Below are 22,937 nucleotides of genomic sequence, written 5' to 3'. Positions count from 1 at the left end.
GGGCAGGCAGGGGCAGGGTGGGCAGAGCCAGGGTGGGCAGGCAGGGGCAGACTTTTCTTCAGCCAGGGGCAGGATGGTCAGGCAGGGGCAGAGTCTTCACCCCGGGGCCAGGCTCTCCCTCACCTCGGGGCCAGGCTCTCCCTCACCCAGCCCTAGGCTCTCCCTCACCCCGGGGCCAGGCTCTCCCTCACCCAGCCCTAGGCTCTCCCTCACCCCGGGGCCAGGCTCTCCCTCACCCAGCCCTGGGCTCTCCCTCACCTCGGGGCCAGGCTCTTCCTCACCCAGCCCTAGGCTCTCCCTCACCCCGGGGCCAGGCTCTCCCTCACCCTGGGGCCAGGCTCTCCCTCACCCCGGGGCCAGGCTCTTCCTCACCCCGGGGCCAGGCTCTCCCTCACCCAGCCCTAGGCTCTCCCTCACCCCGGGGCCAGGCTCTCCCTCGGCCGGGGCCAGCGCCCCCTGCAGGGCTCCGCAGCTGCTGCCTTTGCTCCCTGCAGCCCACCGAGACCGAGCGCTGCATCGAGTCCCTCCTGGCCGTCTTCCAGCGCTACGCAGGGAGGGATGGGAACAGCTGCACCCTGTCCAAGAGGGAGTTCCTGGCCTTCATGAACACTGAGCTGGCTGCTTTCACCAAGGTGAGCCAGCTCCAGCTCCAAAGTCGCCTCCCACGGGGCAGCACTTCGAGGCTGTGCCCCCCTCAGCACCCTGGGGTGGGGGAGTGGAGGAGCTCAGTGCCACCAGAGTCAGAGCATCATGGACAGGTTGGGCTTGGAGACCCCCAGAGCTCACCCAGGGATAGCCCCAAGCTGAGCTGGGCTGGGGACAGCCCTGGGGGCAGCTCCCAACCCCCCCTGGGCAGCCTGGGCCAGGCTCTGCCCAGCCTCAGCAGCACCAATTGCTCCTCCTCTGCCCTCTCCCTCTCCCCTCTGGCACTTCCAAACCATCTCCCCTGGGCCTGCCCTGCTCCAACCTCTGTCCCCAGCTCTGCTCAGCCCTGGGAGCTCTCCAGGAGGTCTCCCCTGCAGCCTTCTCTCCTCCAGGCTGAACTCTGCCAGCCTGGAGCCTCCCAGCAGAGAGCTTCCAGCCCTGCCCCCAGCCCTGCTGTGGCCTCCTCTGCCCCTCTCCCCCAGGGCCCTGCCTGTGCTGAGGCCTCCAGAGCTGCCCCCAGCCCTGCAGGGCTCTCAGCAGAGCTCCAGGGGGGCACAATCCCCTCCCTGCCCCTGGGCTGCTGGGCACCAGCCCCAGGGCTCAGCCCCTCACCCCCCAGCTCCCCTCTGGCACTTCCAAACCATCTCCCCTGCTCCTGCCCTGCTCCACCCTCTGTCCCCAGCTCTCTGCTCAGCCCTGGGAGCTCTCCAGAAGGTCTCCCCTTGGAGCCTTCTCTTCCTCTCCAGGCTGAACTCCCCCAGCTTGGCCTCACAGCAGAGGACCTCTGTGGTCTTTCCCTCTCCCCCAGAACCAGAAGGACCCAGCTGTGGTGGACAGGATGATGAAGAAGCTGGACCTGAACAGCGACGGGCAGCTGGACTTCCAGGAGTTCCTCAACCTCATCGGGGGCATAGCAGTGGCCTGCCACAACAGCCTGCTGGTCAGCAGCCCTGCCCCCTGAGCCTGGCCCTGCCCCCTGAGCCTGGCCCTGCCCCCAGCTGCCCTCCAGCCCCCCGAGCCCGCCTGGACCCGCGGCTGGCAGCGGTGCCCCCGGGCCGGGCACTTCCCCCTCCCTCCTTCGTGTGCGGTGAATAAAGGTTCCAAAGCCCAGCGGGAGGGAAGGAAATGCTCCGATGGGGACAAGGAGGAGGCAGGAGCTCAAGCTCCAGGGCAGGGGGAGGAGCTCCAGGGCAGGAGCTCCAAGGCAGGACCAGGAGCTCCAGGGCAGGAGCCCCAGGCAGGAGCAGGAGCTCCAGGGCAGAAGCAGGAGCCCCAGACAGGAGCAGGAGCTCCAAGGCAGGAGCCCCAGGCAGCACCAGGAGCTCCAGGGCAGGAGCCCCAGGCAGCACCAGGAGCTCCAAGGCAGGAGCAGGAGCTCCAGACAGGAGCAGGAGCTCCAAGGCAGGAGCCCCAGGCAGGAGCAGGAGCTCCAGGGCAGGAGCCCCAGGCAGGAGCAGGAGCTCCAAGGCAGGAGCCCCAGGCAGCACCAGGAGCTCCAGGGCAGGAGCAGGAGCTCCAGACAGGAGCAGGAGCTCCAGACAGGGGCAAGAGCTCCAGGGCAGGAGCCCCAGGCAGGAGCAGGAGCTCCAAGGCAGGAGCCCCAGGCAGGAGCAGGAGCTCCAAGGCAGGAGCCCCAGGCAGCACCAGGAGCTCCAGGGCAGGAGCAGGAGCTCCAGACAGGAGCAGGAGCTCCAGACAGGGGCAAGAGCTCCAGGGCAGGAGCCCCAGGCAGGAGCAGGAGCTCCAGGGCAGGAGCCCCAGGCAGGAGCAGGAGCTCCAAGGCAGGAGCCCCAGGCAGCACCAGGAGCTCCAGGGCAGGAGCAGGAGCTCCAGACAGGAGCAGGAGCTCCAGACAGGGGCAAGAGCTCCAGGGCAGGAGCCCCAGGCAGGAGCAGGAGCTCCAGGGCAGGAGCCCCAGGCAGGAGCAAGAGCTCCAGGGCAGGAGCAGGAGCTCCAGACAGGGGCAAGAGCTCCAGGGCAGGAGCTCCAGACAGGGGCAGGAGCTCCAAGGCAGGAGCAGGAGCTCCAAGGCAGGAGCCCCAGGCAGGGGCAGGAGCTCCAAGGCAGGAGCCCCAGGCAGGGGCAGGAGCTCCAAGGCAGGAGCAGGAGCTCCAAGGCAGGAATCCCAGGCAGGAGCAGGAGCTCCAGGGCAGGAGCCCCAGGCAGGAGCAGGAGCTCCAAGGCAGGAGCCCCAGGCAGCACCAGGAGCTCCAGGGCAGGAGCCCCAGGCAGCACCAGGAGCTCCAGGGCAGGAGCAGGAGCTCCAGACAGGGGCAAGAGCTCCAGGGCAGGAGCCCCAGGCAGGAGCAGGAGCTCCAAGGTAGGAACCCCCAAGGCAGCACCAAGGCAGGAGCTCCAAGGCAGAAGCAGAAGCTCCCAGGCCCTGCCCTCTGCTCCTCAGCTCGATGTGAGGACATCTCTGCAAGCCCTGGAGATCCTGCAGCCTCTTCAGTCCCCCAGGGGCAAGGAGTAAAGGCTCCAGGCAAGGTGTGAGAGAGACTGAAGGCTCCAGCAGGCAAAGGCAGAGCCAGGAGGAGGGGGGGGAGCAGTGGCAGCAATTAACCACCAGCAATGAGCAGGCCCAGGAGGAAGGGCTGCAAGCTCTGCAGCCTCCAGGGCCTGGCAAAACCTCAAAGCTCTCCAAGCTTGGTGGCTCCAGGGGGCCAGAGAGGGGAGGGGGAGGTGAAAAGAGGGAAGGGAACCTCCCCTGCCTCCAGCAAGAGCCAAAGTGAGCCCCAAGGGAGGGGTAGCAGGGTGGGCAGAGGCCTTTATTGAGGGGAAGTTGATTGGTTGGAGGGCACAACACAACACCACCAACCCCCCAGCAGCACTGGGAGCCTGAGTTGCTCTCCTGGCCCTTGGGGAGGCAGCAGGGCTGGCCCCAGGCAGGGCTGGCCCCAGGCAGGGCTGGCCCCAGGCAGGGCAGCCCCCAGGCAGGGCTGGCCCCAGGCAGGGCTGGCCCCAAGCAGGGCAGCCCTCAGCTGCAGCCCTCCTGGGGGGGTAGGGGACCAGGCTCAAGCTCCTCCCTCCTGGCCAGGCTCAGCAGGGCTTGGAGGTCTTCTTCTTCCAGGGTGCAAGAGGCAGCAGCAGGTCCTGCAGAGCTTGCTGTGGGGCTTGGCAGAGGCCAACACTGAGCCCCTGGCAAGGGCAAGAGAGAGGCCCAGGGCCTGGGGGAGGCTATGCCAGGGGTGGGGGCTGGAGGGAGCAGCACAACTGACAACTACTTGGCAGCAGCTAAGAGCCGGGCTGGGGGGGGGTGGGGGGAGGGGGGGGGGGGGAGGGCAGGGCCTGGGCAGGGTCAGGGTGCAGGCAGCAGGAGGGGAAGGAGGGAGGGGAAGGCTCCCACCCTGCTGGGCAGCTGAGGGAGGTTCCCTGCCCGGCCAGCTCAGGCCTAGCGGAACTGGAGGGGACTGATCCTGAGCCCCAGGACGTCCTTCCCGATCTCTGTCACCTGGGGAGCAAAAGGAGATGGGGTCAGGAACCCCAGAGCCTGCCCAGAACTGCTGCAGCCAGCCCAGCCCTGCTGCAGCCTGCCCAGAACTGCTGCAGCCAGCCCTCCCCAGCCCTGCTGCAGCCAGCCCAGCCCTGCTGCAGCCAGCCCAGAACTCCTGCAGCCAGCCCAGAACTGCTGCAGCCTGCCCAGCCCTGCTGCAGCCAGCCCAGAACTGCTGCAGCCAGCCCAGCCCTGCTGCAGCCTGCCCCAGCCCCGCTGCAGCCTGCCCCAGCCCCGCTGCAGCCTGCCCCAGCCCTGCTGCAGCCAGTCCAGCCCTGCTGCAGCCAGCCCAGAACTGCTGCAGCCTTCCCCAGCCCTGCTGCAGCCTTCCCCAGCCTTGCCCAGCCCAGACACACTGCAGCTTGCCCTGCCCAGCCCAAGCCCTGCTGCAGCCTTGCCCAGCCCTGCTGCAGCCTGCCCCAGCCCTGCTGCAGCCTTGCCCAGCCCTGCTGCAGCCTTGCCCAGCCCTGCTGCAGCCTGCCCCAGCCCAGCCTCAGGGTGCAGGCTGCAGAGTCAGTGCCTGCAGGAGGCTCTCAAGTCAGAAGCCCAGGACTGCCCTGGGTGGGCAGAGACCTTCAGAGGTCGCCCAGCCCAAGGCCCTGCAGGCAGCAGGGCAGAGCTGGGGCTGGCAGCACTCAGTGCCAGCTCCTCAGCCCCCAGCCCCTCAGCCCCCAGCCCCTCAGCAACCTTCTCCTCAGGGCTGCTCTCCACCATGCTTCCCAAGGCCCAGGCAGGTTCCAACCACCCACCCCAGGCCCTCTGGCACAGGGTTTGGGTTAGGGGCAAGCAGGGGGGAAGCTGCTGGAGGGGGTCTGGAGGAGGAGGAAGCTGCTGGAGGGGGTCTGGAGGAGGAGGAAGCTGCTGGAGGGGGTCTGGAGGAGGAGGAAGCTGCTGGAGGGGAAGCTCTGGAAGGGAAAGGTCTGGAGGGGAAGGTCTGGAGGGGAAGGTCTGGAGGGGGAAGCTCTAGAGGGGGGGATGCTGCTGGGGGTGGTCTGGAGGGGAAGCTCTGGGGAGGGAAGCTCTGGTGGGGGTAGCTCCAGAGGGGGAAGCTCTGGAGCAGGGTCTGGAAGGGAAGCTCTGGAGGGAAAGCTCTGGGAGGGGAAGCTCTGGGAGGAGTCTGGAGAGGAAGCTCTGGAGGGGGAAGCTCTGGAGGGGGAAGCTCTGGAGGGGGAAGCTCTGGAGCAGGGTCTGGAGGGGAAGCTCTGGAAGGGAAGCTCTGGAGGGGTCTGGAAGGGAAGCTCTGGAGGGGAAGCTCTGGAGGGGAAGCTCTGGAAGGGGAAGCTCCAGAGGGGAAGCTCCGGAGGGGGAAGCCGCGGAGGGGGAAGCTCTGGAAGGGAAGCTCTGGAGGGGGAAGCTCTGGAGGGGGAAGCTCTGGAGGGGGAAGCTCTGGAAGGGGGAAGCTCTGGAAGGGGGAAGCTCTGGAGGGGGAAGCTCTGGAAGGGGGAAGCTCTGGAGGGGGAAGCTCTGGAGGGGGAAGCTCTGGAAGGGGAAGCTCTGGAAGGGGGAAGCTCTGGAAGGGGGAAGCTCTGGAAGGGGGAAGCACTGGAAGGGGGAAGCACTGGAAGGGGAAGCTCTGGAAGGGGGAAGCTCTGGAGGGGGAAGCCCTGGAAGGGGGAAGCTCTGGAGGGGGAAGCTCTGGAGGGGGAAGCCGCGGAGGGGAAGCTCTGGAGGGGAAGCTCTGGAGGGGGAAGCCGCGGAGGGGGAAGCTCTGGAGGGGAAGCTCTGGAGGGGGAAGCTCTGGAGGGGGAAGCTCTGGAAGGGGAAGCTCTGGAGGGGAAGCCGCGGAGGGGGAAGCCGTGGAGGGGAAGCTCTGGAGGGGGAAGCTCTGGAAGGGGAAGCTCTGGAGGGGGAAGCTCTGGAAGGGGGAAGCTCTGGAAGGGGGAAGCACTGGAAGGGGGAAGCACTGGAAGGGGGAAGCACTGGAAGGGGAAGCTCTGGAAGGGGGAAGCTCTGGAGGGGGAAGCCCTGGAAGGGGGAAGCTCTGGAGGGGGAAGCTCTGGAGGGGAAGCTCTGGAGGGGGAAGCCGCGGAGGGGAAGCTCTGGAGGGGAAGCTCTGGAGGGGGAAGCCGCGGAGGGGAAGCTCTGGAGGGGGAAGCTGTGGAGGGGAAGCTCTGGAGGGGGAAGCTCTGGAGGGGGAAGCTCTGGAGGGGGGAAGCTCTGGAGGGGGAAGCTGTGGAGGGGAAAGCTGTGGAGGGGGAAGCTCTGGAGGGGGAAGCCCTGGAAGGGGAAGCCGCGGAGGGGAAGCCGCGGAGGGGCCGGCGGCGCCGGAGGGGGCCTGGGGGTCGGCTCGGGCGAGCTGAGGGGGGGCTGCAGGCGGTGCTGGAGCCCCTCTCACCGTGGTGACCCTGCAGAGCTGCCCCTGGAACTCGGGGCAGTAGCAGGCGCCGCTGAGGGGGCAGCGCTCCAGCGCCTTGCCGCGGTAGATGGGGCGGTAGGAGGCGGCGCAGATGTCGAAGGGGTTGTGGGGGTCGTAGCTCAGCTGCTGGCTGTCGCTGGGGTTCTTCTCGCAGGCGGAGAGGATCTTGCGGGTCTGGGGGAGGGGAGAGGCTCAGGAGGGGCTGCCAGGCTCGGCAGAGCCCTCCCTGGGGGCTGGGGGGGGCCGGTACCTGCTGGGCCACCTCCGGCTTGGGGCCCAGCTCCAGCAGGCGCCGGGCGAAGGCTGCGGCGGTCTTGAAGTTCTTGAGCTTGAAGAAGAGGTTGAGGGCGGTGCGCAGCACCAGGATCATGTGCACGGGCTGCAGGTTGGAGTGGGTGAAGTAGGCTGCCATCTGTGCCAGGGGGACACACACACACACAGGGGGGGCAAGGTCACCACCAGCAGGGCTGCCACAAGTCCCTACCCCCAGCCCACTGCAGCCCAGCCCAGCCCAGCCCGGCCCTGCTGCGGCCTGTCCTGCTCAGTCCTGCTGCAGCCTGTCCTGTCCTGCTCAGTCCTGCTGCAGCCTGTCCTGCCCAGCCCTGCTGCAGCCCTGTCCTGTCCTGTCCAGCCCTGCTGCAGCCTGCCCCAGCCCTGCTGCAGCCTGCCCCAGCCCTGCTGCAGCCTGCCCCAGCCCAGGGCTGCCACAACCCCTCCCCCACCCCCGGTGACTCCCTGCCCCAGAGCAGTGGAGCTGCAGAAGCCTTTGGCTTGGAAGGGGTCCTGGAGAGCAGGGAGGCTGCCCCAAGGCCTCCCCCAGGGCACCAGCAAGCCACCCAAGGGACCTCAAGGCTCAGCCAGCCCCAACCCCACTGCCCTGGGCAGGGACAGCTCACATCAGAGCAGGTTGCTCAGAGCCACCTCCAGCCTGGCCTCAAAGTCCTCCAGGGATGGATGGAGACTCCTCCAGCACTGCCCTGGGGCAGCCTGGGCCAGGCTCTCAACACCCTCCTGGCCCTCAGCACCACAGCTCCAGGGCTGGGGAAGCCTCCCCCAGGGATGGAGGCTCCAGCACTGCCCTGGGGCAGCCTGGGCCAAGCCTCAAGGGGCAGAAATTGTTCCTCAGAGCCAAGCTGAACCTCCCCTGGGGCAACCTGAGGCCATTTCCCCTTCCCTTGGCAGAGGATCCCAACCCCAGCTGGCTCCAAGCTCCTCTCAGGGAGCTGTGGGGAGCAGGGAGGTCTCCCTCAGCCTCCTCTCAGGGAGCTGTGGGGGGCAGGGAGGTCTCCCTCAGCCTCCTCTCAGGGAGCTGCAGAGAGCACTGCCCCAGGGCACCACCACCACCCCCCCAGGGCCCTCAGTACCACAGCTCCAGGGCTGAGGAAGCCTCCTCCAGGGCTGGAGACTCCAGCACTGCCCTGGGAGCAGCCTGAGCCAGGCTCTCACCACCCTCCAGGCCCTCAGCACCACAGCTCCAGGGCTGGGGAAGCCTCCTCCAGGGCTGGAGACTCCAGCACCGCCCTGGGGCAGCCTGAGCCAGGCCTGGGCCAAGCCTCCAGGGGCAGAAATTGCTCCTCAGGGCCAACCTCAACCTCCTCTCAGGGCTCCGTGCCCAGCCCGGAGGCCTCCCCCCTCAGCCTTCCCTTTTGCTCCAGGCCTCCCAGACCCCCAAAAGGCCTCTTCCCCTTCAGCTCCCTGCCAGGGAGGGGAGCTGCTGCTGTACCTCACAGCTCCTCTTCTGCTGCTCCAGGGTCTCCTTGGGCAGCTTCTTCCTCTCGATCTCCATGGAGAGCCCCACGATGTACTCGCGGCAGATGGCGATCAGCTGCTGAGCCTTCCGGGGGTGGGGGGGAGGCAGGGGAAGGGTCAGGCCTGCAGCCCCCAGGAGGGGAGAGGCTGGGGGGAGGGGAGGCTGTGCCTCTCACCTCAGCTATCTCCTGCTTGTTGTCCACCACCAGCAGGGGCACACTGAGCAGGATGGAGCGGAACTTCTCCACGGCCTCCTCGAACTTGCCGGCGGTGGTCAGCTGGTAGCAGAGCTGCAGGCGCTGGATCAGGTCGTTGAGCTTCAGCCCCACGGCAGGGAGGGCACCCTTCAGGCCACCTTCCTTCCTGAGGGCACCACAGAGGGGTTGGCAGGGCACAGAGGAGCCCAGCAGGACCCCCCAGCCCCCCCCCCCACAACACAGGGCAGGCTGCAGCTCGTCCCCCAACCTCCCCTGCCCCCCGCTGGCTTTCCTCCGCCGCTGGCCTGGCACAGAGGGCACCTGGGCTGCCCCCCTCCTGCCAGCCAGGCTGCCAAGGCTCCCTCTGCAGCAGCACAGCCCTGCAGGGCTGGCTCAGGCTCCTGCAGAGCCCCCCCTGGGGGTCCTGAGAGGCCTCAGAGCAGCTGCGTCAAGGAGGGGAGGGGGCTGGGGGGCAGCGTCCCCAGGGGCTGCCCCCTGGGCTCAGGGCTCTGCAGAGCTGGGGGGCAGGGGGGCAGCGTCCCCAGGGGCTGCCCCCTGGGCTCAGGGCTCTGCAGAGCTGGGGGGCAGGGGGGCTGGGGGGCAGCGTCCCCAGGGGCTGCCCCCTGGGCTCAGGGCTCTGCAGAGCTGGGGGGCACACAGCTCTGAACCCCACAGCAGGCTGCAGGGAAGCTCCACTGCAGGGGCAGTGTGCCCCACTCCCCCCCAGCTGGCAGCAGGAGACTGAGCAGGGCTGGCACAGGCTCCTCAGAGCCCTGGGGGCTGAGGGGCTGGGGCCAGACCCTGCCCAGGGGGGCTCAGGGCCAGGCCAAGGGGCTGGGGCTGGCATCTGCCCAGGGGTGCCCAGGGCCAAGGGGCACAGAGTGGAGCCCAGGAGGGGGAAAGCTGTTTGGGGGGAGGCTGCTGGGGGCCTGGAGCAGGCTGAGCCCAGAGAGGTTGTGGAGAGCTCCCAACCCACCCTGGGCACTGTGCCCCCCTGGGGGGAGCCCTGCTGGGGCAGGGGGGGTGCAGGAGCTGCTCTCCAGGGGTTCCCTTCCCACCCCTCCAGGCTGGGATTTAGGGATTCAGTGCTCACTGCTGTTGTGAAGAGCTCCCAGGGGGGATCCTAGGCCATGCTGGGGGATCCTAGGCCGTGCAGGGGGGATCCTAGGCTCTGCAGGGGGGATCCTAGGCCGTGCAGGGGGGATCCTAGGCCGTGCTGGGGGGATCCTAGGCTGTGCTGGGGGGATCCCAGGCCGTGCTGGGGGGATCCCAGGCCGTGCTGGGGGGATCCTAGGCCGTGCTGGGGGATCCTAGGCCGTGCTGGGGGGATCCCAGGCTGTGCTGGGGGATCCTAGGCTGTGCAGGGGGATCCTAGGCCGTGCTGGGGGGATCCCAGGCCGTGCAGGGGGGATCCCAGGCCGTGCAGGGGGGATCCCAGGCCGTGCTGGGGGGATCCCAGGCCGTGCTGGGGGGATCCCAGGCCGTGCAGGGGGGATCCCAGGCCGTGCTGGGGGGATCCCAGGCCGTGCTGGGGGGATCCCAGGCCGTGCTGGGGGGATCCTAGGCCGTGCTGGGGGGATCCTAGGCCGTGCTGGGGGGATCCCAGGCCGTGCTGGGGGGATCCCAGGCCGTGCTGGGGGGATCCCAGGCCGTGCTGGGGGGATCCCAGGCCGTGCTGGGGGGATCCTAGGCCGTGCTGGGGGGATCCCAGGCCGTGCTGGGGGGATCCCAGGCCGTGCAGGGGGGATCCTAGGCTGTGCTGGGGGATCCTAGGCTGTGTTGGGGGATCCTAGGCTGTGTTGGGGGATCCCAGGCCGTGCTGGGGGGATCCCAGGCCGTGCAGGGGGGATCCTAGGCCGTGCAGGGGGGATCCTAGGCTGTGCTGGGGGGATCCCAGGCCGTGCTGGGGGGATCCCAGGCCGTGCAGGGTTGTGGAGAGCTCCCAACCCCCCCTTGGGCACTGTGCCCCCTGGGGGAGCTGCTGGGGGGAGCCCTGGTGGGGCAGGGGGGGGGGTGCAGGGGGAGCTGCCCTCCAGAGGCTGCCTTGTGCAGGCTGGGGCTGTGTGGGGAGGCAGAGGGCAGGCAGCAGGGCAGGGGGAGGCCTGGCAGCTGCTCACCAGTTGCGCTGAGGGAAGCCATAGAGGGCAGGCAGGGAGGGCAGGGCCTGGAAGGTGCTGCGGCCCCGGGCGTAGGTCTGCAGGAAGAGCTGCTTGTAGGGCCCGAAGTTGGTCACCCCCACCTGGTCATGGAGCAGCTGCAAGGCACACAGGGAGCCTGCTGAGCCAGCATGGCCCTCAGGGCAGAGGGCTCACAGCCAGAGGCAGCAGCAGCTCCGGGGCAGGGCTCCGAGCCCAGCCCCAGCGGGGAGCTGACAGCCTAAGGGGGCAGCTGGCAGCCCCAGGAGGCAGCTGGCAGCCCCAGGAGGCAGCTGGCAGCCCCAGGAGGCAGCTGGCAGCTCCAGAGGGCAGCTGGCAGCCCCATGGGGGCAGCTGGCAGCTCCAGGAGGCAGCTGGCAGCTCCAGAGGGCAGCTGGCAGCCCCAGGAGGCAGCTGGCAGCCCCATGGGGGCAGCTGGCAGCCCCATGGGGGCAGCTGGCAGCTCCAGAGGGCAGCTGGCAGCCCCAGGAGGCAGCTGGCAGCTCCAGAGGGCAGCTGGCAGCCCCAGGGGGCAGCTGGCAGCCCCAGGAGGCAGCTGGCAGCTCCAGAGGGCAGCTGGCAGCCCCATGGGGGCAGCTGGCAGCTCCAGCGGGCAGCTGGCAGCCCCAGGAGGCAGCTGGCAGCCCCAGGAGGCAGCTGGCAGCTCCAGGAGGCAGCTGGCAGCTCCAGAGGGCAGCTGGCAGCCCCAGGAGGCAGCTGGCAGCCCCATGGGGGCAGCTGGCAGCCCCAGGAGGCAGCTGGCAGCTCCAGAGGGCAGCTGGCAGCCCCAGGAGGCAGCTGGCAGCTCCAGAGGGCAGCTGGCAGCTCCAGAGGGCAGCTGGCAGCCCCAGGAGGCAGCTGGCAGCTCCAGAGGGCAGCTGGCAGCCCCAGGGGGCAGCTGGCAGCCCCAGGGGGCACAGGGGGCACCTACCCTCATGGCTGTCTCGAAGGAGCCTGCCAGGATGTGGTCCACAGGGAGCTGAGAGTTGTTGCACCACACCTGAGAGAGAAGGAAGTGTGGAGCTGCAGCCAGCTCTGCCCTCACCACCCCAACCCTGCCCCTGCCCAGCTCTGCTGCTGGGCTCCCAGCTGAGAGCCCCCAGGAGGCCTCCCAGGACAGCCCCAGCCCTGTGCCACTGCCTCAGCTCCCCTCCAGGCTGCTCCTCTGCCCCCCAGGCTGCTCCCCCAGCTCCCCCAGGCTGCTCCTCTCCAGGCTGCTCCCCCAGCTCCCCTCCAGGCTGCTCCTCTCCAGGCTGCTCCCCCAGCTCCCCCAGGCTGCTCCTCCACCTCCCCTCCAGGCTGCTCCCCTCCAGGCTGCTCCCCCAGCTCCCCTCCAGGCTGCTCCCCTCCAGGCTGCTCCTCCACCTCCCCCCCAGGCTGCTCCTCCACCTCCCCCATCTCCCCTCCAGGCTGCTCCTCTCCAGGCTGCTCCCCCACCTCCCCCAGGCTGCTCCTCAGGACCAGGAGGAGGCAGCCCCAGCCTTGTGCCACTAACCTGAGCTGGGCTGGTGCCCTTGGTGGGTGGCACAAAGAATCCATCCTCTGCTGCTCCTGCAGGGCCAGCAGCCACATCCTGGGGGGGGCACACACACACACACACAGAGGGCAGTGGGGAGTGGGGAAGCTGCCAGCAGCCAGAGCTGTGCTGCCCCAACCTCTGCAGCCCACACCTACAGCCAGCAGCCCCAGGAGCTGGGCTCTGCCATCCCCAGCAGCTGCAGCTGGGCTGCTCAGGAAGCTTCCTACCAGCTCAGGGGGAAGATCCAAATCTTCTTCCACCTCCCAGCCCCCTCCTTCCTCCTGCCCCTTGGCCAGGCCTTCCTCTCCAAAGCCTTCTCCAGCATCCACAAAGCCATCTGCAGGGAGCGGGGCAGGGGTGGGGGGGAGGCTCTCAGGGCTCTCTCTCACACAGAGGCAGAGCTGAGGCCCTGCCAGAGCAGCTCTGGGGCCCTCTGGGGCCCTCTGGGGCCCTCTCACCTTCATCCAGGTGCAGCTCTGCGTCCTCCCCCCAGCCCTCGGTGCCCACGGCGTCGATGTCGATGTCGGCAGCCAGGGCTCCTCCTTTGCCTGCAGCCAGGGGAGAAGCTGCCACTGCCTGCAGCCCCTGAGGCTGCAGAGCCCTCTGCAGGCCCTGGGGGCCAAGCCCTGCCCCAGCACTGCCAGGGCAGCACCACCCCCCCAGGGCCCTCAGCACCACAGCTCCAGGGGCTGGGGAAGGCTCCTCCAGGGATGGAGACTCCACCTGGGAGCAGCCTGGGCCAGGCTCTCACCACCCCCCCAGAGCCCTCAGCACCACAGCTCTGGGGCTGGGCCAGGCTCTCACCACCCTCCTGGCCCTCAGCACCACAGCTCCAGGGTTTGAGACCCTTCCAAAGATGGAGACTCCACCTGGGAGCAGCCTGGGCCAGGCTCTCACCACCCTCCTGGCCTTCAGCACCACAGCTCCAGGGCTTGGTGACCCCTCCAGGGATGGAGACTCCTCCAGCACTGCCCTGAGCAGCCTGGGCCAGGCTCTCACCACCCTCCAGGCCCTCAGCACCACAGCTCCAGGGGCTGGGGAAGGCTCCTCCAGGGATGGAGACTCCACCTGGGAGCAGCCTGGGCCAGGCTCTCACCACCCCAACAGAGCCCTCAGCACCACAGCTCCAGGGCTGGAGAAGCCTCCTCCAGGCCTGGAGACTCCAGCACTGCCCTGGGACAGCCTGGGCCAGGCTCTCACCACCCCCCAAGAGCCCTCAGCACCACAGCTCTGGGGCTGGGCCAGGCTCTCACCACCCTCCTGGCCTTCAGCACCACAGCTCCAGGGCTTGGTGACCCCTCCAGGGATGGAGACTCCTCCAGCACTGCCCTGAGCAGCCTGGGCCAGGCTCTCACCACCCCCCCAGAGCCCTCAGCACCACAGCTCCAGGGCTGGAGAAGCCTCCTCCAGGCCTGGAGACTCCAGCACTGCCCTGGGACAGCCTGGGTCAGGCTCTCACCTACCCCCCAGAGCCCTCAGCACCACAGCTCTGGGGCTGGGGAAGCCTCCTCCAGGCCTGGAGACTTCAGCACTGCCCTGGGACAGCCTGGGCCAGGCTCTCACCACCCCCCTGGCCCTCAGCACCACAGCTCCAGGGGCTGGGGAAGCCTCCTCCAGGGATGGAGACTCCAGCACTGCCCTGGGACAGCCTGGGTCAGGCTCTCACCAACCCCCCAGAGCCCTCAGCACCACAGCTCTGGGGCTGGGCCAGGCTCTCACCACCCTCCTGGCCTTCAGCACCACAGCTCCAGGGTTTGAGACCCTTCCAAAGATGGAGACTCCACCTGGGAGCAGCCTGGGCCAGGCTCTCACCACCCCCCCAGAGCCCTCAGCACCACAGCTCCAGGGCTGGAGAAGCCTCCTCCAGGCCTGGAGGCTCCAGCACTGCCCTGGGAGCAGCCTGGGCCAGGCCTGGGCCAAGCCTCAAGGGGCAGAAACTGCTCCTCAGGGCCAACCTCAACCCCCCCTGGGGCAACCTGAAGCCATTTCCCCTTCCCTTGGCAGAGGATCCCAACCCCAGCTGGCTCCAAGCTCCTCTCAGGCAGCTGTGGGGGGCAGGGAGGTCTCCCTCAGCCTCCTCTCAGGGAGCAGTGGGGGGCAGGGAGGTCTCCCTCAGCCTCCTCTCAGGGAGCAGTGGGGGGCAGGGAGGTCTCTCTCAGCCTCCTCTCAGGGAGCAGTGGGGGGCAGGGAGGTCTCCCTCAGCCTCCTGCTCCCCCACCCCCCCAGGGCCCTCAGCACCACAGCTCCAGGGTCTGAGACCCCTCCAGGGCTGGAGACTCCAGCACTGCCCTGGGCCAGGCCTGGGCCAAGCCTCCAGGGGCAGAAACTGCTCCTCAGGGCCGACCTCAACCTCCCCTGGGGCAAAACTTGAGACCATTTCCTCTCCTCCTGCTCCTTTCCTTTGAGGGGAGGGGTGGGGGGGGAAGAGCCTGGCCCACCTCAGCTGGCTCCCAGCCCCTGCCAGGGGTCTCACAGCTGAGGGCTGAGGCCTCCAGCACCAACTCAGGAGCCAGGGAGGCAAAGAAGCCTCTGAGGCTCCTGCAGGCACAAACCTTTGCTGGCAATGGTGCCTTCAAAGAAGCCCTTGGAGACGGTCAGCAGGGGCCAGTTGGTGTCCAGGGGCATGACAGGAGCAGGAGGCTGCAGCAGCTTGGCATTGGGGTCAATGTCTGGGACCTGAGCAGGGCAGGAGAGAGGCCAACAGCTAAAGGGAAAAGCCCAAGGCTTGAGCTCCCCTCCCCAGCTGCAGGAGAAGGCCTCAAAGGCCTGAGGAGAGCAGCAGGAGGAGAAAGCTGCTTGAGGGGGAGGCTGCTGGAGGCCTGCAGCAGGCTGAGCACAGAGAGCCCCAGAGGGCAGCTGAGCAGGAGCTGAAGGCTGGGAGAGGGCAAGGGGCTGGGGCTGGCAGCTGCCCAGGAGAGGGCAAGGGGCTGGGGCTGGCAGCTGCCCAGGGAGAGGGCAAGGGGCTGGGGCTGGCAGCTGCCCAGGGAGAGGGCAAGGGGCTGGGGCTGGCAGCTGCCCAGGGAGAGGGCAAGGGGCTGGGGCTGGCAGCTGCCCAGGGAAGGGGCAAGGGGCTGGGGCTGGCAGCTGCCCAGGGGTGCCCAGGGGCAAGGGGCAAGGGGCTGGGGCTGGCAGCTGCCCAGGGGTGCCCAGGGGCAAGGGGCTGGGGCTGGCAGCTGCCCAGGGGTGCCCAGGGAGGGGGCAAGGGGCTGGGGCTGGCAGCTGCCCAGGGAGAGGGCAAGGGGCTGGGGCTGGCAGCTGCCCAGGGGTGCCCAGGGAAGGGGCAAGGGGCTGGGGCTGGCAGCTGCCCAGGGGTGCCCAGGGAGGGGGCAAGGGGCTGGGGCTGGCAGCTGCCCAGGGGTGCCCAGGGAGGGGGCAAGGGGCTGGGGCTGGCAGCTGCCCAGGGGTGCCCAGGGAGGGGGCAAGGGGCTGGCAGCTGCCCAGGGAAGGGGCAAGGGGCTGGGGCTGGCAGCTGCCCAGGGGTGCCCAGGGAGAGGCCAAGGGGCACAGAGTGGAGCCCAGGGGGTTCCATGAGGCAAAACTTGTTGACTTCAGAGGGTTCAGAGCCCTGCAGCAGGCTGAGCCCAGAGAGGTTGTGGAGAGCTTCCAACCCCTCCTGGGCACTGTGCCCCCTGGGCAGGCTGCTGGGGGAGCCCTGCTGGGGCAGGGAGCTGGGGGCAGGGGGCTGGGGGCAGGAGATGCTCTCCAGAGCTCCCTTCCCACCCCTCCATGCTGAGGCTCTGAGCTGAGCAGGGCTGAGGATGGCTCTGCCCTGCCAGGAGGGAGCTGCCCCTAGCAGCAGGTCCCCCCTGGCACCTCCCCAGGGCAGAAGGCAGCCCCTGGGGCAGGAGGCAGCCCCTGGGGCAGGAGGCAGCCCCTGGGGCAGGAGGCAGCCCCTGGGGCAGGAGGCAGCCCCTGGGGCAGGATCCTCACCGTTTCCTTCTCAGGATCAAAGGTTTCCTTCAGGCTCTCAGCCTCCTCATCCAGGCCATGGGTTGCAGCTGTCAGGTAGGCCAAGGACTCTGCAAAGAGACCCCCAGGGAGGGCTCCTCAGTGCCTGCAGAGGGAAAGCTTCTCACCCCTGCAGGCCTGGCCACCCTGCCCCTCCCCAGCAGCCCCCCCAAGGGGCAGAAGCACTCCCTGGGTGGGGGGCTTGGCACTGGCTCTGGGGCTGCAGCTGCTCCTCTGGACCTCAGGCCCCCTGGAAGCTGCTCTCTGGCTCCTGGGCTGCTTCCTGCTTCCAGCTTCCCAGCTGAGGGTCTGAGCTGCTCTGCCTCCAGCACCCCAACCACCTCCCCAGCCTCCACCCAGCCCCCAGGGAAGTGTCCCAGCTGAGGAGAGGTCTTGAGGGTGAGGCTGGGGAGGCTGCCCAGGGGAGGATTTGGCTGCCCCCTCCCTGGAGGTGTTCAAGGGCAGCTTGGATGAGGCCTTGAGCAAGCTGGGGCTGCTGGGAGGAGTCCCAGGGGGGGCTGATCCTTGAGTCCCCTCCACCCCAAACCCTTCCATGAGTGTCCTGAGCAAGCTGGGGCTGCTGGGAGGAGTCCCAGGGGGGGCTGATCCTTGAGTCCCCTTCCCCTCAAACCCTTCCATGAGTGCCCTGAGCAGGCTGAGCTGCTGGGAGGTGTCCCAGGGGGGTTGATCCTGAGTCCCCTCCACCCCAAACCCTTCCATGAGTGTCCTGAGCAGGCTGGGCTGCTGGGAGGTGTCCCAGGGGGGGCTGATCTTGGAGGCCCCTTGCCCCCCAAGCCCTCCCCTGGCTCTGGGACTCACTCTGGCCACAGTTCTTGAGGATCCTGACCCTCTCAGCCACATCTCCCAGGTAGAGAGCGTTCTGGTAGTGCCCACTCATGTCCCTGCGGATCTCGGCTGCGGCGAGGGAAGGTCACTGCCCACGGCTGGGCTGCTGCCCCCCAGGCCCCCAGACTGCCCCCCAGGCCCCCTGCATGCTGCCCCCCAGCCCCCCTGCATGCTGCCCCCCAAGGCTGCTCCCCCCCAGCTCCCCTCCAGGCTGCTCCTCCCCTGCCCCCTAGGCTGCTCCTCCATCTCCCCCAGGCTGCTCCCCCCCAGGCTGCTCCCCCCCAGGCTGCTCCCCCCCAGGCTGCTCCAGCCTCCCTGCATGCTGCCCCCTAGCCCCCCTGCATGCTGCCCCCCAGCCCCCCTGCATGCTGCCCCCCAGACCCCCTGACCCCCTGCATGCTGCCCCCCAAGGCTGCTCCTCCATCTCCCCCAGGCTGCTTCAGCCTCCCTGCATGCTGCCCCCCAGGCCCCCTGCATGCTGCCCCCCAGGCCCCCTGCATGCTGCCCCCCAAGGCTGCTCCCCCCCAGCTCCCCTCCAGGCTGCTCCTCCCCTGCCCCCCAGGCTGCTCCTCCATCTCCCCCAGGCTGCTCTCCCCCCAGCTCCCCCCCAGGCTGCTCTCCCCCAGGCTGCTCCAGCCTCCCTGCATGCTGCCCCCCAGACCTCCTGCATGCTGCCCCCCAGACCCCCAGCCCCCCTTGCATGCTGCCCCCCAGGCCCCCAGCCCCCCTGCATGCTGCCCCCCTGCATGCTGCCCCCCAAGGCTGCTCCCCCCCAGCTCCCCTCCAGGCTGCTCCTCCATCTCCCCCGAGCTGCTCCTCCTCCCCTGCAGGCTGCTCCTCCTGCCCCCCCAGGCTGCTCCCCCTGCCCCCCTGGCTGCTCCCCCTGCCCCCCAGGCCGCCCCCCAGGCCGCCCCCCAGCCCTGGGCCTCACCAATCTTCATCATCTTGCGCAGCTTCTCCAGGTTGCCGGTGAGGAGGTAGAGGAAGGAGAGCTTGTCGAAGCTCTTGGTGCGCTGGTAGCACATCTCCACCATCTGGTGGTTGCCCTGCAGCAGGGCCACCTCCCCCAGCTTCTCCCAGCAGCTTTTGTCATCCAGAGCCTTGGCTGCCTCCAGAGCAATCTGCCCAGGGAGAGAGAGAGAGACCCCAGCAGGGAAGGCCTCAGGAGGAGTCGGCTCCGCCGGGGCCCAAGGGCAGGGGGCTGGGAGGGAGAGGGGGCAGGGAAGGCTGGGGGCAAGGGGCCCTGAACAGGCTGGCAGGGGGGAAAAGGCAGGCTGGGAGGAGCCCTGAGCAGCCTGGGCTGGCAGCAAGGGGCCCAAGGGCAGCCTGGGCTGGCAGCAAGGGGCCCAAGGGCAGCCTGGGCTGGCAGCAAGGGGCCCAAGGGCAGCCTGGGCTGGCAGCAAGGGGCCCAAGGGCAGCCTGGGCTGGCAGCAAGGGGCCCAAGGGCAGCCTGGGCTGGCAGCAAGGGGCCCAAGGGCAGCCTGGGCTGGCAGCAAGGGGCCCAAGGGCAGCCTGGGCTGGCAGCAAGGGGCCTAAGGGCAGCCTGGGCTGGCAGCAAGGGGCTCAAGGGCAGCCTGGGCTGCCTCTCCCCCTGGCAGAATTCAGCCTGGAGGAGAGAAGGCTGCAGGGAGACCTCCTGGAGAGCTCCCAGAGCTGAGCAGAGAGCTGGGGACAGAGGTTGGAGCAGGGCAGGAGCAGGGGAGATGGTTTGGAAGTGCCAGAGGGGAGAGGGAGAGGGCAGAGGAGGAGCAATTGGTGCTGCTGAGGCTGGGCAGAGCCTGGCCCAGGCTGCCCAGGGGGGGTTGGGAGCTGGCCCCAGGGGTGCCCAGAGCCCCCCCTGCCAGGCTGACCTCGATGTTGCCACACTCCAGGGCCAGGCTGAAGCGAGTCTTCTCGTCCTTGACGAAGTGCAGAGCCACCTCTGGGTAGCCTTTCTTCTGCAGGTAGGCAATGATGGACTGCCCAACCAGCTTGGCATTCCTCACCATGTGCAGCACCTGCCAGGGCAGCCCCAGCTCAGCCTGGGCCCCACAGGCTCAGCCTGGGCCCCACACACACTGAGCCAGCAGCATGGGGCAAGAGAGGATCTCCAGAGGTCTCTTCCCAAGCAGGGGAAGGGAAGGTGGAGTCAGGGAAGGGGAGAAGGGGGGGAAGGAAGGGGAGGAGGAATAGGAGGGGGAGAGGAGACCAGGAGGGAGAGGGGGAAGGAAGAGACCAGGAGGGAGAGGGGGAGGGAGGAGACCAGGAGGGAGAGGGGGAGGGAGGAGACCAGGAGGGAGAGGGGGAGGGAGGAGACCAGGAGGGAGAGGGGGAAGAAGGGAGGAGCCAGAAGGGAGAGAGGAGCTGGGGGGGGGAAGGTGAAGGAGGGAGGGAGGAGCCCAGGGGGGAAGGGGAAGGAGGGAGGGAGAAAGCCAGGGGGAGAGAGAGAGAGAGAAAGCCAGGAGGAGAGAGAGAGGAAGCCAGGGGGAGAGAGAGGGATGGAGGGAGGAAGCACCTAGGAGGGAGGGAGGAGCTGGGGGGGGGGGGGGGGGACGGTGAAGGAGGAAGGGAGAAGCTGGGGAGGCCAGGGGAGGAGGGAGGGAGAGAGAGGAATGGAGGCAGGGCAAGAGGGGAAGGTGGGAGGGAGGACCTGTGGGGGGAGGGGGGGAGGGAGGGAGGGAGGAGGAGCTGCGGAGAAAGAGGGAGGAAGGAGCTGGGAGGGGAGGAAGGGAGGGCAGGAGGTGCTGCCGGGGAGGTCAGGCCGGAGGGGGGGAGGAGCTGGGGGGCGGGCCGGAGGAGCTGGGGGGGCGGGCAGGAGGAGCTGGGGGGGGCGGGCCGGACGAGCTGGGGGGCGGGCCGGACGAGCTGGGGGGCGGGCCGGACGAGCTGGGGGGCGGGCCGGTCGAGCTGGGGGCGGGCCGGACGAGCTGGGGGGCGGGCCGGACGAGCTGGGGGCGGGCCGGACGAGCTGGGGGGCGGGCCGGACGAGCTGGGGGCGGGCCGGACGAGCTGGGGGGCGGGCCGGACGAGCTGGGGGCGGACCGGACGAGCTGGGGGCAGGCCGGACGAGCTGGGGGGCGGGCCGGACGAGCTGGGGGGCGGGTCGGACGAGCTGGGGGGCGGGCCGGACGAGCTGGGGGGCGGGCCGGAGGAGCTGGGGGCAGGCCGGAGGAGCTGGGGGGCGGGCCGGAAGAGCTGGGGGCGGGCAGGAGGAGCTGGGGGTGGGCCGGAAGAGCTGGGGGGCGGGCTGGAGGAGCTGGGGGAGGGCCGGAGGAGCTGGGGGCAGGCAGGAGGAGCTGGGGGCGGGCCGGAAGAGCTGGGGGGCGGGCCGGAGGGGGGGAGGAGCTGGGGGGCGGGCCGGAGGAGCTGGGGGGCGGGCCGGAGGAGCTGGGGGGCGGGCCGGAGGAGCTGGGGGCGGGTCGGACGACCTGGGGGGCGGGCCGGAGGAGCTGGGGGGCGGGCCGGAGGAGCTGGGGGCAGGCCGGAGGAGCTGGGGGGCGGGCCGGAAGAGCTGGGGGCGGGCAGGAGGAGCTGGGGGTGGGCCGGAAGAGCTGGGGGGCGGGCTGGAGGAGCTGGGGGAGGGCCGGAGGAGCTGGGGGGCGGGCCGGAGGAGCTGGGGGGCGGGCCGGAGGGGGGGAGGAGCTGGGGGGCGGGCCGGAGGAGCTGGGGGGCGGGCCGGAGGAGCTGGGGGGCGGGCCGGAGGAGCTGGGGGGCGGGCCGGACGAGCTGGGGGGCGGGCCGGAGGAGCTGGGGGCGGGCCGGAGGAGCTGGGGGGGGCGGGCCGGAGGAGCTGGGGGGCGGGCCGGAGGAGCTGGGGGGCGGGCCGGAGGAGCTGGGGGCGGGCCGGAGGAGCTGGGGGCGGGCCGGAGGAGCTGGGGGGGGCGGGCCGGAGGAGCTGGGGGGGCGGGCCGGGCGGGCGGGGGTCTCTCACCTCGTCGTACTTGCGGTGGATGAGGGCCAGCTTGAAGCGGAACTCGGTGGGGTCGACGCTGAGCACCCGGGGGCGGCACTCCCGGTCCAGGCAGTAGACGCTGCTGCCCCGCACCCGCGTCAGGTAGATCGGCAGGTCCAGCGTGCGGATGATGCCGTGGTCCCTGCGGGGGGCACCGGGGGCTCCAGCCGGCTCCAGCCGCCGGCACCCCCCTCCCCCCGGCGGGGCTGCGGAGCCGCCCCCCGCCCCGCCCTGCCCCGCCCCCACCCACCCACCCCCGGCCGAGGCTGCGGCGCGGGCAGGGAGGAGGAGAGCAGGGGAGAGGGGAGAGAGGAAGGCTCCTGGCGGGGGGACAACCGACTGCGGCAGGGCAGGGGGGGAGCAGCACTATAGAGGGGGGGAGCAGCTCTATAGTGGGGGGAGCGGCAGGGCAAGGGGGGAGCAGCAGGGCAGGAGCAGCTCTATAGAGGGGGGGAGCAGCTCTATAGAGGGGGGAGCAGCAGAGCAGGGCAGGAGCAGCTCTATAGAGGGGGGGAGCAGCACTATGGGGGGGGAGCAGCACTATAGAGGGGGGGAGCAGCTCTATAGTGGGGGGAGCAGCTCTATAGTGGGGGGGAGCAGCAGGGCAGGGCAGGAGCAGCTCTACAGAGGGGAGGAGCGGCAGGGCAGGAGCAGCTCTATAGAGGGGGGAGCAGCTCTATAGGGGGAGAGCAGCAGAGCAGGGCAGGAGCAGCTCTATAGAGGGGGGGAGCAGCACTATGGGGAGGGAGCAGCACTATAGAGGGGGGGAGCAGCTCTATAGTGGGGGGAGCAGCAGGGCAGGGCAGGAGCAGCTCTATAGAGGGGGGAGCAGCTCTATAGAGGTGGGGAGCAGCAGGGCAGGGCAAGGGGGGAGCAGCTCCAACCTCCTGCAGCAGGGCAGGGCAGGAGGGGAAGAGCTCCACCGAGGAGGAGGTGGGGGACAAGGTGCCCAGGAGCCATCACAGTGCCCCCCACGGGCAAGAAGGCCTCCAGGGGTCTGCAAGGGGCACCAAGGGCAGCCCAGGAGGTGCCAGCTGAGCAGCAGGGCTGGGAGGGTTCAGAGCCCCTGGAGCAGGCAGTGTGGAGAGCTTCCAACTGCTCCCCTTGGGCACTGTGCCCCTGGGGGTGCCCTGCTGGGGCAGGAGGGGTGCAGGAGATGCTCTCCAGAGGTCCCTTCCCAGCACGCCAGGGCAGGCAGGGGGGTGCCAGGGCAGGCAGAGGGGTGCCAGGGCAGGCAGGGGGGTGCCAGGGCAGGCAGGGGGGCTCCATGCTGCCCTCCCAGTGCCACTGCAGAAGCCCCCCCAGGCTCTGGGCCCTGCCCCAGGAGCCCAGGGCAGCCTGCAGGAGGCCTTGGGGCAGGGCCCCCCAGGCTCACCCCGTGGTGACAGCGTATTTGATGTGGTTGCTGGTGGTGTAGATGAAGACTCCACTCTCATCCCAGGCCCCACTCTTGACCCTGATGTTCTCATGGATGTTGCAGAGGGACTCCAGCTTCCTGTTGCAGATCATGATGGCTGCAGGGGCAAAGAAAGGCAGCAGCAGTGAGGCCCCAGGGCGGGCTCCAAAGCAGGGCCCCCAGCGGCAGAGCCTTGCCTCAGCCTGAGGAGCTGAGGGCAGCCAGGACCCAACTGCCCCCAGCTGCCCTTTGGCTGCTGGGGAGGGAGGAGATGGAGCAGCCTGAGGGCTGCACAGGGCTGCAGAGGCTGGCAAGGGGGCTGCAAGGCAGAGGGAAGGGGGCTGCAAGGCAGAGGGAAGGGGGCTGCAAGGCAGAGGGAAGGGGGCTGCAAGGCACAGGGAAGGGGGCTGCAAGGCAGAGGGAAGGGGCTGCAAGGCACAGGGAAGGGGGCTGCAAGGCAGAGGGAAGGGGGCTGCAAGGCACAGGGAAGGGGGCTGCAAGGCACAGGGAGGTAGAGCCCAGCCCTGAGTGCCCGCAGCTGCCCTGCATCGAGTGGCTGCTCCAGCAGGGCCAAGGCAGGAGCTGCTCTGCACCCCCCAGGCCTTACCATGCTTGGCCAGCAGGGCCAAGGCAGGAGCTGCTGGGTCCCCCCCAGGCCTTACCATGCTTGGCCAGCAGGGCCAAGGCAGGAGCTGCTGGGTCCCCCCCAGGCCTTACCATGC

At 69.6% G+C, this 22,937-nt stretch overlaps 2 protein-coding genes across 2 annotated transcripts; one reads left to right on the top strand and one right to left on the bottom strand.

Moving 5' to 3' along the window:
• Nucleotides 1-482: 482 nt before the first annotated feature.
• LOC104297486 (protein S100-A11) lies at nucleotides 483-1,606 on the top strand (the record flags this gene model as incomplete). The annotated part of the gene is made up of 2 exons (XM_054179340.1): nucleotides 483-632; nucleotides 1,454-1,606. Coding segments are annotated over 2 exons (303 nt in total), but the record flags the coding sequence as incomplete, so codon positions are not given.
• Nucleotides 1,607-3,978: 2,372 nt separating this feature from the next.
• LOC128899674 (coatomer subunit alpha) lies at nucleotides 3,979-22,880 on the bottom strand. The gene is made up of 18 exons (XM_054179339.1): nucleotides 22,823-22,880; nucleotides 22,195-22,333; nucleotides 20,799-20,961; nucleotides 18,739-18,885; nucleotides 17,820-18,009; nucleotides 16,862-16,957; nucleotides 16,025-16,113; nucleotides 14,647-14,770; nucleotides 12,553-12,642; nucleotides 12,322-12,431; nucleotides 12,071-12,148; nucleotides 11,507-11,575; nucleotides 10,558-10,694; nucleotides 8,420-8,606; nucleotides 8,218-8,328; nucleotides 6,745-6,906; nucleotides 6,474-6,668; nucleotides 3,979-4,096 (listed from the first exon to the last, which is right to left on the bottom strand). Exons 1-18 carry the CDS (start codon nucleotides 22,878-22,880, stop codon nucleotides 4,037-4,039), a joined length of 2,205 nt encoding a protein of 734 aa, XP_054035314.1. The 3' UTR covers nucleotides 3,979-4,036.
• Nucleotides 22,881-22,937: the final 57 nt, after the last annotated feature.

Source organism: Dryobates pubescens, unplaced genomic scaffold, assembly GCF_014839835.1.
Source record: "Dryobates pubescens isolate bDryPub1 unplaced genomic scaffold, bDryPub1.pri scaffold_127_arrow_ctg1, whole genome shotgun sequence".
In the NCBI taxonomy this organism is placed as follows: domain Eukaryota; kingdom Metazoa; phylum Chordata; class Aves; order Piciformes; family Picidae; genus Dryobates; species Dryobates pubescens.
Note: the sequence above shows the minus strand (reverse complement) of the source record. Positions and strands in the feature narration are given on the sequence as shown.